The following is a 17049-nucleotide window of genomic DNA, read 5'->3' on the forward strand; positions in this document are numbered from 1 at the left end:
TAGAGATAAAAATGAATCTTTCATTCAGTTGCTTTTTGAAGAAACTCGCAGCCGTTCCAGCTATTGCAGCAATTCGTTGAGGATGAAGAATTTAAAATAAAAAAATTTAGAGTGGGCTAGCTACTCCAGCGGATTAGAGTGTCTTTGTGTTTCAAGCCTAATGGCTCACACATGACACAACCGCTGGAACGGTGATAGATTTCTGAAACTACTTGGGTTCAACATCCAACCGGAAAAGTCCAGCGTATTACCATCATAGTCACCGCTCAAACGATCACTCTACAAATCCCTTGTTTTTAAAGGAAATCACACTAGATTCTTCAAGTGTTGGTGGATTTGGTTTAAACTCTTTTTTCTCCAAATTCTTGATATCTTAAAAGTGTAAAGATGTCTTAAGTCTAATTAATATTAGCCAACTTTTCAGCCAACGACTCTGTGTTTATATAATATTTTTACCATAACCAAAAACCTTATTTGAACTAAGGGAATCTTGTTCATTTAGTTAATAGTATTTTAGCAATCTTAGAAATACTTCTGAAAAGATTTTTTTAAAGCCCCTATTTCATCGAAAGCGCTTTAAGGGTGTTTGGTAATTCTAATTCGTCTTTATGGAGGATGTTGATTTTAGTGGTTAGGAAGCACGGATTGGTAAGTTTGATTGGGGAAGGATGGAGTCGAGAGAACTAGTTTTTCGTATAAGTTCATTAATTTCAAGTAGCTGTGCAATTCACGGCGATTGCTGCAGGTTCAACTTCTTTCTACAAGTAGTTGTACGAGAGCATCAATATTTTTTGGATCATTTTACCGCAAGAACACCATGGTTTATGAAGAGAGCTTGACATTTCAGTATTGCTAGTGTTTTGACTGCATTCTCTTTTAGATGTTTACCTCATCGCTTACTTAAAAATGGAAAAAAAATAATTAAAAAACAGATAAAGTTAAAATGGATATGTTGTAATGTAAATTTTACTTTCTAGGTTGTAGAAAGGAAATTAAAAGTGAGTTCGCATTGTAAATGTTACAGATATGAGTGGCGAGGAGGCATTAGTGGAAAGACTAGCGGAACTTCAGTTGAGGCTGCAACATCTGGATGCAATGTATCGGGCCCGTGAGGAAGATGTCCAGATGCTGTCGCAACATTTAGGCCAACTCTTAGCAGATTCTGTCAATTCCAGTAGCCTACCACCCGAGGCTCGTTACCTTCTTAATAACGGCACCGCAGCTGCTGCTGCTGGCCATCTTCTTCGATTACCATCTGCCTATCATTTTCTACCACACTTATTATTAAGTCCAACTAGTTTAAGGCCGGCTTACTCCTTATCTAAAGGTCGATCTGGTGGTAAGTTAATTTTTTTTACTTGAGTATTTATTATTCTGTGTTCTGTTGAATATTTTAATGAAAAAGTAGCGTTATTTATGCTCAGGATGATAATGAAAACAGAATATACGCTGCTTGAATGGTGGTCGGTATTTTGAGTAAGTTCCTTAATTGGGTGCGGACCCATTGTTCAGATACGTAATAATATCTTTTGATTGAATTTTTTTGTGTTTATATACAATATATTTTATATATGATCTACCTGTACAAAGAATGTACAGTCGTCTGTAGAATGTACTGTGTGCTTATTGCATTTTGTAGATGTTATGGTAGAGTAAAAACAGGTTAGAAAATATTGTAGGTTGTAGAAATGATGAACTCTAAACAAAATGAACGTCGCAACACTGATTAGTGATTACATTTGTGCACTTTTCAAATACCGGGTTAGATAAACATTTAAAGCATATAAACTGGTTTATTTAGCGTTACAGTGTACACATTGTGTTCAGCTGTATTTAGTTGCGTCTTATTTTTATATAAAGCATTTTTTAATTAATTAAAGTTAATTTAAAAGTTAATTTTTTTTGGATATTGAATGCTGGAAATTACCAGAAAAATTCAGCTCTTGCATCTTATCTCTTATTTTTAATTTTCTAACATATCCAGTTTGATCCAGCCTACGGTCAACTCCTACGATGGTATAAGTTAATTCAAAGCCGATTGATTTCACGTTGAACACTCTCTATTCTACTTTTAAACTATATCTTTAATTTAGTTTCAGTGATAATGGGCGTGCCCACGGTAAAACGTGAAGTGCAGAGTTATCTCCTATCCACTCTTCAGAACTTGGTGGAGAGCATGAGTCGAGAGGAACAGGAAGATGCCATTATCGTTGTATTAATTGCTGAGGTAAGCTGGAGAATTTTGAATGATGTTTTTTTTTTGCCGGCGCATCGACGTCTATGGCCATTAGCGCCAATGATGTTAACTAAAACTTATTTCTTTTCTATTAGTTACTCTAGTTATTTGAATCACTTCACTTCCAAAACTATTTAAGGGAACTTAAATGGGCAGCATTTGTTTTGACGTCTTTATGTGAATGATTAGAAATAATACGTATGAACGCAGAAAAAAAAGTTTTACGTATCCAGTATATACAGTTCATATTAATTGTAATTAAAAATGATTTGAAATTATATCCGATTTTCTGCTGATATTGCTTTACATATATCGGTTTCACAAATTTGCTATTAAAGTTTTATTAAAATTTGTATTTAACTTTATTTGGATAGAGTATTCTTTCTTCGTTAATTTTGATCTTGTACAGTTTCTTCTTTGAGCCCACCCTTCCTAGCAACTTTGGCATTTAGTTAATTGCAAGTGTGATCTACCTCGAAGTGTTGTGCTCTGGAATAATATCATTAAATTCCTTCGATCTTAATGTTCAATTTCTTTATTTCAATTCTGAATGTTATTCTTTAAAAGTATTTCTTCCCATTTAACCAGCAAATTATATTAAAATTAATTTAATTGAACTGTAGTTTTAAAAAAATTCTCTGCTCTCTGTAGTTTACTAATGACAGATGATTTATTATCACAAGGTTCCTAATGGATGCTATGTTTCATATTTCTCTTGATTTCCTGATGCTCCTGTTTGGATATTCTCCCTAATGGTGGCAAAATTGTGTTTTATATTTAGCAGACCTTTGAAGGGTTGGCTAGATTGTTTTGAATGATCGAGACATTTTTAGCTTCTGGAAGCGCAGATTCCACTCCTTTTATGGAAATGGTTTGAAACTTCACATCACTTAAGTAGTTATGGTACATTTCTAGTTCTTCAACAAGCGAGTTGCTCGTATGTCGATCGTGAATTTAAGAAACAAACAAGCGGGTAGATGGCTTTAACATTTGCTAAGTCATCCTAGATTCTCCTTAGTCATCTTAATTCCCTTACAGTATCTTCTCTTTACTTACCCTAATTTTCAATAGAACGCTGTCTTTGATTGCTAGCCAGTATGGAAGTTATTCTCAACTGGCATTCACTATGAATAAGAATATCCTTAAAAAACTTCGCAAGTACCGAATAAGCAGAGGAATGAGAAGAAAAGAATGTGCAGAAGTTGGATTTTCATAATCTAGTTTAGAATTAGAGTCTCTCTAAGGAAGAGATGGCAGTGAGAAAGAAAAAAAGCACCCCTTGTACTCTCCGAGAAGACTAAATCTTTCAAGAACATCGCTACAGGAGTGAGAGACTCGGATTCTAGATTCGGCACCAAGATACTCACCGAATCTTGAAGTCTGCCCAGTAGTCAACACCTCTTTACTTACTACAGGATGGCGAGCAGTACAAGAGGTGAAGTAGTCAAATTAAATGAAAAAAAGCTGGGAAGAAGTTTCAGTATCTCAAATGCAGAATCTTGCAAAATGATGTAAACTACCAGTGCTTTCCATTTTGGGTGTTGCACTTTAGTGACCATAGTGGAATAATTTATTTTCCACTATACGTTCCGTTTGATGAATGTCCTATAATGCTGGATGCCTATTGGTTAAAATATTGCAAAATTATGTTTGCTACTTGGAGTTTCCTCAACGTTTAATGTTTTCTTTTTTTAATTTTATATTTTTGTATTAATCTCATTTATTTTTATGTGCTCCTACATTTAAAGTTGCTGACATTCTGTTTTTGAAATTTTGTTTTAGACTGATGAAGAGTATGTTTTACAAGTTGCTAATGAAATTAAAGAACAGTAAGTTCATTGTTTTTATTTTTGACTAAATTATATTCTTTAATAATATTGTCTGTCTTCCTCTCTGCCCTTCATAGGTAATCACTAATCAACTTCCTTTTTTTGCTCATTTTATTGCAATTTGTACAAACTATTTACTTTACAAAGTTATAAATAACAGGCAAGCTAATTAATAATATTTTCCTTAACTTTACAGTTTCGAATGGGAGATCTCTTCTGGTTTGTTGGAGATCATTGCACCCCCGCCTTCATATTATCCAGATATGAATCGCCTGAGGACCACATTAGGTGATTCACCCGAAAGAGTGCGCTGGCGGACAAAACAAAACTTAGATTTTGCATTTTTAATGATGTATGCTCAACCTAAGGCCATGTTCTACATTCAACTTGAGGACGATATATTGGCTAAACCACATTTTCTGTCAACAATGAAAAGTGTTGCGTTGGAGAGAATTACCAATAAACGGCCTTGGTTTGTTTTAGATTTCTGTCAACTTGGCTTTATTGGTTAGTTAAATTTAATTTAAATTTTTATAGTATCTAAGTAAATTTTGGTAAATTAAGAAGAACTGAAAATTGGAAGTGGGTCTTGGAAATTTAAATACTTTTTTAGAAAATCTTTGTATTAGCCAATCATTCAGACATTGCGGCCAATTTATTTACTTCAACAATCAGCTACAAAACCAAAGTAGTTGAAGTCTTACGAAAAAATAAATATAAAGCAATTGATTGTACTTGAAGTTTTTTTAAAAGGAAAATGCTAATTTTCGGCATAAAGGAAATAGAGTTCGATGAAAAAGTGAGAAATAACAACAGATCCTTCTTCTCCTTCAGCTGGTAATACAAAAGAAGAACAAAATGGAAAACCGTCTTCAGGAGGAGTACAAACTGACTAGATTGTTGCTTACTAATCTTCTTGCAACAGGATCTGTGATTATGCGTTGCTATCTTTTTTTTTAAAAAAAACTGCAGTTTGAACGTTCGTTTATTTCTTATAAAGTTCTGTAAAAAACGGAATTATTTGGGAATAAATGTCATCTTAATGCAAAATATTTTATTCGTCTTATGTTGTAGATCAGTCTTATATTTAGCTGTACACTGTTTACCCTCATCTGAAACAAATCCTTTCAGAACAAAAGCGCTGAACACTCATCTGAAACAAAACCTTTCAGATGAGTGTTCAGCGCTTTTTTTCTTGCATTTCCTGTGCTAAACCAAATTTGGGGGTTCTGCTTCGTTGAGGCTACACTTCGCTTCAGGCTGCTCAGGAATACTTTAAAGTGCAAACAAATAAATTTAAAGATTAGCTTTTTAGCGAAGAATGAACGTAGTTTATTAAAAAGTATGAAGGAAATATAATTGTGTTCTGCACTTTTGAGGAAAAGTGATTTTCTTTTTCTCCGCCAGATCTTTTTTCATAATAGTAATGATAATAAAGTAAGAGAAAGTAAAATTCGTAATAATGAAAAGCGAAAGAACTTGTGAAGGAAGACTAAGAAACAATCAGTTAATTTAGACTGTCAACGGAGGAGTAGCTATATTTCAACTTATACAAGTTTTGTTCTTCATCTTTCTTGAAATGTAACTTTTCTTTGTTATTTTATTATTGAGTTTCATCTGATATTAATGACTTTTCGCTACTTAAATATAGACAGTCTCATATCGCGTGTTCTTCATTTCCTGAGAGAAATGTCGCCTTTTTTTTACTCTAATGAAGAGCTTTGTTTTTCTTTTTATATTTTCAGGCAAATCATTTACAAACTAGCATGTATTCTAGTTTTTAAAGGTTTCATTGTAAGTAACTTAATGGCGAAATAGATGCTTAGTTGAGTCCACTTAAATTGAATTAATTACCTTCTTTGAAGTGAAGTGAACACAGTCGAATGTATTAGGATCAACTTTTAAAGAATATTTTGAAAAACAGTCAAATTCAAATTGTGGTATATTGCTCTATTATGTTTTCTTGCAAAATATGTTTTTGTTCTATTTTAACACTACTTAAAATTTTACTACCAAATAAAAGGCACAAATCATATTGTCATGCAGTCCTGTAAAGCTGCTCCGGGATTTTAAGAAAAGTTACCTTAAATTGAAATTTGAAGAGATGCATCTTCTAGTAGATTATCCAAGACGTGCCTAAATCTGTATTAGCTGGTATACGAGTATTTTGACATCAAAGGACAAAAGGTTAATTAAACGTTTTGCTGTTATCCAGAGCAAACGAATTTTGTTTCAGCGAGATAACGATCGGCCATTCAACCTACCGGACAAATTGAAGAACTTGGTAGCATTCTTTTTTTTACAACCACCTCAAAGGGTTGCAAACTTGGTTCCACCCTAATACCATTTGTCACCAGAATATTTGATTAACCTAATTTTAATCACTGTTGCAGGCAAGATGTTCCGCTGTGTAGAACTGCCTTGGCTGGTACAGTTTTTCTTCATGTTTTACAACGACAAACCAGTCGACTGGCTATTAGATCATCTCATCCACACGAAGAGTTGCAGTCTAGATAAGGATACTGTAAGAAAGTTTGGTTACTCCCTCAATTCTCTCAGAGAATTCTAAATGCTTTTTCATCTTTTTAAGTAACGAAAAAATGTGACGAGATTTCATTCTTCCCATCCAGTATACTCTAAAACGCTAGCAAACGATTGTGGAAATAGAGAGATAGTATTGTTCATGTTTTGGTTGATAGATGTTTAAACGATCTAGATTAATAATGAATTAAGCTTTAATGTAAAAAAATACTGTATTAATTGATATTGACTGGATAATAATTTGTTTTTTCATCGCCGAATGCTTCTTTTCCATAATTCTGTCAGGTTTCGGATTTGCCTGATAGAGAGTTACCAAGTTTCTGTAAATAGTTATTACGAGTGTTTGTGTGTCAGTGACAGAATAAGAGACTTCTGACTATATAATACAGAAATCTCTCTTCAACGATTCCTAATTTGGTAGATAGTTAATTGGACCTCAAGCTCCTGGAAAAAACAACCTTTTTTTTACTTACTGCTGAACCATCTACATTCTGTCTAGCTGATCAAATTCTACGAGAAAGCAGGAAAAGAAGCCAGTAAGAAGTAAGATATTTCAAATTTGGGATACTTACTTAATTTTTGAGTATTAGAAAAGTACTCTTCTCCTGCTTGACATTTTATATCTCTCACTCATTTTATAGATGTATCTGTAAAATAAATACAGTAACTTTTATCCAGTAGATTCCAAATCATATTCTTTTTCGTGTGTGTATTCACTTATTCTGAACATTTTTCGGCATTCAGTTAGGTTTAATTAAACAAACGAATCCTTCCAAGTGAACTGCTGATCTCCGGACAGGCAATTCTGGTTACAGACAAGTGAGCTTTAGAAGCCGCTAAAGAGGGAAAAACTAATTCAGACTTGCTTTATACAATTGTATTTCTATACCAAACAAGTAAGAGTCACTCTCCAGCATTAAGAGTTTGATTAAAAGGACAGGTCTGGAGGGTGAGCTTTAGAGTGAGGGGAGCCACAATAGATCCAAAGGGGTCGCAGTGGCGTAGGCCTTGAGGCCGCCCTAGTCTAATCTAATCTAATCTATACCAAACACGTATTCAGATAATTAAATGTATGTAAAAGCTTTACCGTTAAATTATTATAATTATTTGCAGAAACATTGCAAGAAAGCAAAAGATGAATTATGGATCCATTACAAGCCTTCTTTATTCCAACATATCGGCACACATTCTTCTCTCAGAGGAAAAGTTCAGAAATTGAAGGTTGGTTATTTTAAAGGTTCTTTGCGTTTTATAGAAATATGTAGATTTTTTTTTTATATTTAATTTATATCCTTAATTTGGAATTAGAAAAGATATCTTTAGTCCAATTAACTGCTGGCAGGCCTATTACTACAGTTCTGTTAATTGTAAATCTTGAATTTTGTTACTTTTCAATTCTCAGGTGTATTGATGCGGACGTTTCCCTCCGAAATTCCAAAATTCTTCACAAAATTTCGAGTCGGATTGCGCAGTAATTACGCTGAACCATCCTCTAATCCTAACAAGTTACCGTAGTCTTTCATAAACAAAGTAGTTGCTGCTTCTTTACGGCTAGGAATGCATCATATGTCGTTTGTTCTTCAATTGAGTGCATTTTTCGCTTTTAGCGTTTTCTTTTTTAATTATTTGGTTTACTTTAGCTGTACGGTCACCACAGTTTAAACTAGATTTGGTGGAAATTGGTTTTGAAAGTCGTTGTTAAGGCATAATTTAAGTTGTCTCTATAAGAGATACTCGAATTATAGGCATTAGCAAAATTGAAATACCTAGTTTGTTTCGGACTGATCTGTGTTGATTACGGTCTTATTTTAAAAGAAAATGCAAAGTGCAAGATTGTTTCCTGTTTCATTTACCCCAATTCATTAATTTACTTCGCACTTAACAGTTTTTCTAAACGTTTAGTCACCTTTAAAATATCGCGTAGAATTATAAAAAGTGGGGCCTTTCATACTAAGCGTATTGGTGTTTACAATCCAACCAGATATACAATTATCTGTATTGTACAGCGATTGTTTGGACTGTAGTCTCTAGAAGCCCTAAAAATGCGGTTTTACCTTAGAATCTTTTTTTGGAGATTATTCAGCACTCAAGCAACCCTGTAGAGGGGAGAATATTTAATAGGTAAATTAGGAAAAAAATATTAATCTTAAAATTCCAAATAAATTTTTGTGAGCTTCTGAAATTTTTTAAAAATAAATCAAGCACTTTATGCCGCGAAGAAGCATTATATTTTTGTAAATTAAGAATTTTTTGTTTAGTGGATCGTCTGCACTTAAAAAAGAGTTTATAAAGAGTAAAAGAGTGGTAATAAAAAAAATAATTTATCTATAATGAACTCTTTATTTTGTGCACAATATTAATAATTTCTAAAATAGGATTGATATATTTTTTTGTTTTAAGTGTAATGGCTTAATAAAGCTTAAAGGATTTAGATTAGAATTTTATAGTAAAGTATGTTTGCTAGTCGCCTCCATTCACGACACCTAATTTGGTAGTTGGACGTAAAGCCCGCCTGAAAAAATTGGCATTACTTTTTTACTTTAACTTTATTATAATTATATTTCAGGATAAACAATTTGGCAAAGTTCGTCTATTTATTCCGCATGCGAATCCAGAGGCAGTTGTTGTCTCCGAGATTAAAGCATATAAACAGTACACCTTGAAGAGGGCCTACAATGGCGAAAGTTTTTTTTGGGGACTTTTGCCCCAACCTGGTGATCACCTTTTATTCAAATTTATTACGCCTCTCGTGATTAAAAGGTAATATTTAATTATTTTTTCAGAAGTAGTCGTTTTATTTTAGACTCGTAGTTTAGGTTACTTCCATCGTTTAAGGCTTGTTATGTAAAATGTTATCGTTACTACAATGTTCAGCCTAGAATGAAAAACTTAAAACTATGTTGTTTATTGATTTCTATCATAGACTTAAACCATGGGCCTCAACGTCATTAGAACAAAAACGTTTTTTTATATTCAGACAGTTCCTCAGCATCTATCAAGATTAATAGTCGTCGATAAGCAGAAACATTGATGCACTCATATTTCATAAGCTGCATCAGTTTTTTATGTTACAGATATATATTCAGAAGCGGCAATTTGGAACATCCCAGCGATAGATTCTATAATACCACGATCGAGGCGTTACCAGTAGTGACGCCAACTGCTACTTATGACTCACTCAATTTCACCGCCGATGGTTTTATTATTGTGGGTGAGTCAAAAAATATTTTTTCTTAATTATTTTGACTTTTGGAATAGTAGGTTCTGTTCCGGAATTGTTTTCCTGATAATTAAACTGGTGGCTTGTACTTTTCGTTTCCAATAATCAGTTCTGCCCTGTGCGCACACTTAGTTATGGGGTTTGCTGCAGTCCGATCAAATAGACATTACGATGTCCCCCACTGTTGCTCGGAGGCAGATTCCTAAAAAAAATGGGCTCATAAATTGAAGAAAGAGTAATAACAACGAGAGAGCAATAACATTGATTAATTTCTTTCAATAAGGATACGATTGTATTGTAGTTGCTAATAACTTAAACAGTTTCTGTAGTTTAATGGGACATCATAAATATTGTTTTCAGTAAGAATATTTACTATTTAATAATTAAATATCTTTTTATTTTTCTTATAGGAAAATTCGACCATATGGGCTTGGCTGAAGGAAAAATTGATGCAAAACTAGGAGCAATCAAAGAGCTGCGTCTTACCGTGCATAGCGAAAGTGAAAATTGGGCGATTTTAAGTGAAGTAAATACCACTGAATTATTGATTATTAATTGCTAAATACTGTAACTTAGGATTGGTTAGAATGTTTTTACTGAAGTTCTCCACTTTATTTCTTACTCGTGATTATATTTTCATTTATTTATTTTTGTAGCATTATTTTCATTGATTTTTCCATATGCTATTGCTGAAGATTCTTAAGATCAGCTCTACTTACTTTTGTCAGCAGTAGTATTCGGGAAACCACTTCTTCTGGTGTCTTAAAATGTCTAACGGCACGAACACATTAACAGTTACTTCTTCTCTTTAAAGAGGGCCGTAGGTATTATGATGTTCAGTAATCATCCAATACTCTCAGCCTGCAGAAGTAGTTGGATTTACTATACCTTGGTATATGTAAACACTTTCCCTTGGTGCACCTTACGGGCGATTCATTATGATTACAAATCCAAAACATACCCCAAGAAAACGATTCATTACAATTGTAGTTATTGTAGACTCAACAAAGCACACCACAAATGTGCTTATTGATGATAGTTTGACGGTAGCTTACTCTCTGGGCAATCTATCAATAGTATTAGCACTTATTCTGACGAACCTTAGCTAGTACCACGTTTTTTTTTTTTTGCCTTTGGCAGCTGCAATGGAACTATCATTGTAGATAGATCGATCCATTAGGCTCGGAACCTGCACATATTTATGTTTCAAAGGCAACTGGTCCACTGGTAAAGTTCAAGACGTCTGTAGACGTTCAGCGTCTGATCTCCCTAGAATGGGTTGAATAGAAGAGGCCTTCGCTCGTTTATTTGAAGTAAATAAAAATTTAACATGGCATAAACATGATAATGGTATAAAATAAATAATAATCTTAAACATTAGATAATTTATTAACTATTAACTATTAGTAGTTTTATAGCAAAATGCTTAAGGAAAAGAAGAAAAAGTAAAAAGAAGCTGCACATTACAGATATGTCTGCATCCTTAACTCTGTAAGATGAATCTGCTGAAATTTATTATACACAATTTTATTTTTGGTAAAAAAATGGAGAATTTTTTTTTTGTGTGCGATGGTATTTTTTACAAAATTATTTTCTTAATATTTCGGGTACTATTGTTATCCTTTAATCCCACAAGTTTCTTAAAAGTTAAGAGCTGTAAACTACATACTAACTGTAAGCTATATACACTTATAAACTGAAATTTTATAGATTTAAACTGAAGTTACTTTAATTTTGATTAATCAGCGCCTACAAAAATTTATAAAAAAAAATAAACTTGTACTCTAATAATCTGTACCCTTCTCAGAGCCTGTTGATTTGGTACTAAGTTCCTCGAAACTTAGAGCTAACAATAAAGATATTTTCGAAGAAGAACACAGCCATTCCCGACAAAACGTTTCGAGTAGTAGTACAAGTATCGCAACGACCAGAGAAAGCCTCTGTAAATTGATAACAGTATTTATAAATTACCTGAAGTTCATTCCTGCTGAAGGGCGCTACTGGTACTCGAAAGGTACAGGAATAATTAAAGAAGTTTTTAAAATGAAGACTCTCATGCCATTACCGATCATCCTGCCAGTTATAATTTAAGAGAGTGAAAATTTAGTAACACGCAAGTAGCATTGGAAACATTTATGTGAGTGCCGGAGTTTGGAACAATATTTAGTTCTTCATCAGGGCTAAAAAATGGAGGGCGAGGGAAATTTAATGTTTTTAATGTTGTACTTTAGCCAACGCTAAAGTGTTGTCTCTATCTCAACGCTAAAGAGTGACTTCTCCACTCACGCCAACCAAATCAACACCCTCTTTAGTAACAATGTTGCTTTTACATTAAACAATTGGTGATCAGTAATTGGTTAAGTAGTAGCAACAATTGCTTGGATTAATGTTTAAATAAATAATTTTCTGTTGTTTTCAGATTTTTATAGAAAGTGAATCGAACAGATGACAGGAATCTCCTGGGCCAGGTGTAGCCTCCACTAAAGCCTGACCCTGTGGAAGTCACATAATCTACGACTAGCTCCAACCACTATTTATAAAAACCATTTGGATTTTTACTATTTTCACAGTGGGTAATTTCAATATTTTACTACTTTAAATAGTGATAAAGGGAAGGGAGAATAGTTACGAGAAAATGAAGAAGTAAAATAAGGAATTGTTTTCGATTTTATTGTTTGTTTGTTTTTGTTTTTTTAAATAGTTACCGATTTATTAATAAGAAAGTAATTGTAATAATTTCTCTTTTTAATCATTTATTTTAAATGTAAATACGTTTTTATTATTATTTTTAACTGCTAAGATTTTCAAGATAATGGTCGGAGTTTACACGTTCCTTTAAAAAGAAAAATGCTGAAATTTGGAAATCAGCCATGAAACCGCCTATAATGATGTATATTGTAATTAATTTAAATATATTTAAACGTCCCAAATTTATTACTAATTTTATAAAGTCGACGAAAAATTGGATTTTAATAAAATAATACAAAAAAAAAAATTGTCAATGAGGTGGTTTATATGAAGATAAAGGGTATATATATTTATAATAAAAGTTAATATATTTTTAATAATTATTAAAAAAAAATCAAATAAAGTTGCCATTTTAACATAATACTAAACAAAACAAAACAAAACAAAAAATAAAAAAAAGAGTGATAAAGAAGAATACAAAAAATATACAAATAAATATCTGTATGCCGACACATTTTATCGTGATAAATAATTATGTTTTATGTAAAATGTATTTTGTATGAGTTCCGGGGGACAAAAAATTAAAAATAATTAAGAAAAACTGCGTTAATTCTGCGGTGTAATAAAAGGAGGCAGTGAAAGGGGAAATAGATTGACTAAAAATTTGCACCACAAACAGAAAAAAACTCAAATAATATAAACAACCAGGCAGAGAATGGAAAACATTAGTGTGTTGTGACGAACGTGATGATTAAAAATGTTGTAGCTCTTATGGCCTTTTTGTTTTATTCATTTAATATTTCTATATTGTGGAAGATTGATTAGGGAAGATTGTTTTTATATTCCAATAAATGAATAAAAGTGGTTTAAATACTCACTTCCTCTTACTGCACGAGTTTTTTAAAATTAGAAATTCACGTGTTAAAAATTAAAAAAACTATGTTTTCTATTTTCACGAAAAGAATAGAATATTGACGAAAAAGAAGAGGATCCTAGAAACTTTGAAGAGAAATTTTCGGTCCCAACAAAACCACCCATCTCCAAAAACTGCAGAAATGAGAGAATTAGTTTATTGAATCTAGTGAACCGGAGGGAGGCACAATATGGGAAGAAGAATATGGGCCGTGGGTTTGGCAAAAATCAAGGAAAGGTGGCGGGAAAAGTTATTGCTCCTGAATTTTTAAAATATGGGGCAATGAAAGTAATTATTAAAAAAAAATAAACATGGGGGAAATCGTCAAGTCGATTCTTCCAAAAGACATGGGACCCCCAAAGAAATTCACTAAAGATTGGTCAAACAATGTACATAAGATTGTCCTTGTACATCAGAAAGGCAATCAATAGGACAGCAGCACTATAGGTCTCTTATTATTTATATAAATATAAGATGTGGGTGTTTGTTGCTAGGCAGTAAGGTTGAAATAAAGAAATAATATTTTCATCAATCGAAATTTGACTTCCCAGTGAATTTTACCCACACAAGACTAGAATTGCCCCAGATGTACACCTCTAGTATTGGAGATGAGGCTCAGGAGATTGGTGGAAGAAGAGTAAGAAGAAGAATCTCGACTTGTAGTCAAACCGGACACGCATATTCTCTTTGGGAAAGTTAGATATACAAGCTGTATTTGTCTCGTTCCACAGACAGGAAGTATGACAGGCTTAGTTAAACAAGGGAATAACTCCCTACAAAATACAGGCTTTCAAATCGTTGTACCAGAATCTTTAATTAATCGGGATGGCTAAATAGGCTAGTAAAGAGTAGAATAAAGAAGGCGTTTTCTACCCGATTGTCAAACGAGAGTTGAGCCTTGACGCCAAGTTGGTGTTTATACAAGTGGGATTTCTGGCTGAGATCCTCTATGGTTCAGAAAAAAGGGCGCTCCTTCAAAATAAAATCTACAGAAATGCGCTTTTTGGTAGACGTATCCAGGGAAAAACTAACTAGGATTCCATTAGAAATATGACTATCAGAGAGGAACTAAAAATGTATAGATGTCTAATAACGTAGATAGCTTAGAGTTAAATCATTCTGGTACATGAGATCGAAATTATTTATTTTTAAGACCATAACCTTAACAGGCGGAAGTGAGATTCCCTGTGATACTCTCTGGACTTACGGGACTGAAGTGAACAAATTTTAGTTCATTATTAGAGTGAACAGCAAGCAGTCAGTCTAGGTACCATCACTAGTGCTGCTAGTTGCAGGCAGCTTTAACATGACTTTTCTTGCGAACAGATTTCTTGAAAGACAAATAAATAAAGCCGCTTTAGGATTCTGGGCACTTAGGGACTTTATTTTAAGTGAAAAATTAAGTTGAAAAAATGTCTAGCGGTAAGAGGAGGTTATTCTGATATTACTTTATTTATACTTTACTCATTATGGGGTACCAATTAAATTATTTTTTGTTTTTTGTATATTTGTTTAGCATAGTTTCAGTTGTTAGGTAATTACATTTAGAAGATGGGCGCATTACATGATGCTCAATAGTCATTTAAATACGCTTACAAGATTAAAAAAAAAATTATATATATTGTTCGTTTTATTTTTGCTACTTCTTTTTTTCAGTTTTAACATAACTTTATTTATGTCTATAAATATAAATAAAATCGTTCCGGTAAAGTAAAATAGCAAACAAAAATGGTAATTTTGCGAGCAATTGATTAGCAAAAACTTGCTTTATTACAATTTATTTCAACAACAAGAAATTAAAATGAAATTATTTTTTTATTAATTCGTTTTAAAATAAAAAACAATTAGTAGGTAAATGTATTTAATTTTTAAGACTGTAAATAGTGCTAGGTGTCATAGTTGCCATGTGATTTATAAATAACAATTAATTATTGTTCGGGTACTATTTACATTTTAAATGTTTGGTAAATTTTTAAGTGTTTAATTTTTCTCTCAATTTTAATTTTAACTTCGATCTATTGTACTTAACCATATATATGTATATATAATCTATTTTTGAAATTTTATTTTTATTACAGAATGAAATATTTTCTCTATTTGAAAAATAGATCCGATTCCATTTAAGAATCCCACAAATTTTCTAAATTACCTGGAAAAATAAATTATAAATAAAAATAACATTAAAAAAAATATTAGTGTATTTGAACCATAATTAGAATATACATATTATTATGAAATGTGACTGCAGCACTTTATTTATAATCAAATATTATTAACATGAATTATTGGGAAAGTGACTTATATGTGTAAAATATAAAAAAATTAATTCTTACATATGAATATGTTGGCTGTTGTAAATATAATTAATAAAACAAAAACCTGTTGTACGAAGCCATAATTTTCATTATACATTTTTTTTTTAATTTTTATTTAATTTAAGGCGGCATGTCCAACATCCAAGGTAATTTAAGGTACCTTGGTTAAACTTAGGCGCCTGTGTATCTTCTCTGTAGCTTTTTTTTTTTTTTTTTTTTTTTTTTTTTTTTTTTTTTTTTTTTTTTTTTTTTTTTTTTGTGTTAAGGCACGTCAGCATTGGCGCTAGGAGCTTTTTTTCAGAGTATTTCCGGACACTGGGCAGAAAGTCTTGAGAAAATCTAAGGGCCAGCAGCTAAACTTTGAATTGATATCTTTCCTAAAAATTATTTTTATGTTAAATATTTTTATTCAAACAATATTACATCTGTGAGAAATCCCACAGTCCTCAAATAAGGCTAATGAATGTGACGTGGTTTGAGAAGTCTTACATTTCCGACAGTTTAGTTAGTAGGCAGAGCTTTCCTTCTGGCATTTCTATTCCCGTCCGTTTTCATTGTATTCCTTATAGTTCTTCTTCCAGAAAGAGCTTAGCACTTCCTTATCTAAAATCCCTACGGTTCCATGAAAGTATTCAAAGAGAAACTGGTTAATTGTTTTAACACCCTTGATTGTATAAATAATAATAATCTTTTTTAAACTTGGCCACTCTTTACCCAAAATATGACATACCATCAAAGCGAGAAGAATATCTTTAATAAAAGATAACTCTTCTTAATGCCTAGAATAATCCAACACCACTTTGGTGGATGGGGGGGGACATAGAATTCAGGGTTTTTTTACTCCGGCCAGGGTAGCTCTTCTGAAGACCCTTGTGAAGATGAGATTCATATCCACTCATTCCATTTTTATGGTGTAGCATAAATTTTCACAAATCTAACAGATCTAAATAGCACCAGTAGGAGATATCATTACTCTGTAAGATTGTTGAAAACATAAAGTTATACCATTCCAACAAAAGAAAGTCAGAAATTGATACTGAAACAACATTTTTGGGTGGATATTAACTGTAAACATCCGTCGTAGAGAACGTTTTTGCTTTTCATTCGCTACTTTTTGCTGTATTGTTAATTCTAGCTGAATTATTATTATTATTGTTGAATTTAGGTGAATCTAGCACAAACGACTGTAATGAATCTCCTTTATGAGATAAAAAGCGCTATATTGACAATTGGACGAACGTTCTAAACTTTATTTTAATGCAAAATAAGAAGTGTGGACAGTCTTTCTTCTACTCAGTTAAAACACA

General features: G+C 32.4%; 1 protein-coding gene across 7 annotated transcripts in view; it reads left to right on the forward strand.

The window, feature by feature from the left end:
- Window positions 1-15818, forward strand: part of Mgat4a (alpha-1,3-mannosyl-glycoprotein 4-beta-N-acetylglucosaminyltransferase a) — a 389138-nt gene extending 373320 nt beyond the window's left edge. For 6 of the 7 annotated variants that reach the window (XM_074117925.1, XM_074117926.1, XM_074117929.1 and 3 more), the window contains 10 exons: window positions 1025-1339; window positions 2094-2227; window positions 4019-4065; window positions 4262-4572; window positions 6459-6589; window positions 7720-7827; window positions 9173-9366; window positions 9681-9817; window positions 10237-10352; window positions 12246-12821. In XM_074117925.1, coding sequence (XP_073974026.1) covers window positions 1025-1339; window positions 2094-2227; window positions 4019-4065; window positions 4262-4572; window positions 6459-6589; window positions 7720-7827; window positions 9173-9366; window positions 9681-9817; window positions 10237-10352; window positions 12246-12275 — 1523 coding nt within the window. In that variant the 3' untranslated portion in view covers window positions 12276-12821. Of the gene's footprint in view, window positions 1-1024; window positions 1340-2093; window positions 2228-4018; window positions 4066-4261; window positions 4573-6458; window positions 6590-7719; window positions 7828-9172; window positions 9367-9680; window positions 9818-10236; window positions 10353-12245; window positions 12822-15505 lie in introns of those variants that run through there. The other variant, XR_012455286.1, reaches the window with a different exon arrangement.
- The last annotated feature ends 1231 nt before the right edge of the window (window positions 15819-17049 follow it).

The sequence above is a fragment of the Rhodnius prolixus genome, unplaced genomic scaffold (genome assembly GCF_049639745.1).
Source record: "Rhodnius prolixus isolate KJV_2025 unplaced genomic scaffold, Rpr scaffold_2, whole genome shotgun sequence".
Taxonomy (NCBI): Eukaryota; Metazoa; Arthropoda; class Insecta; order Hemiptera; family Reduviidae; genus Rhodnius; species Rhodnius prolixus.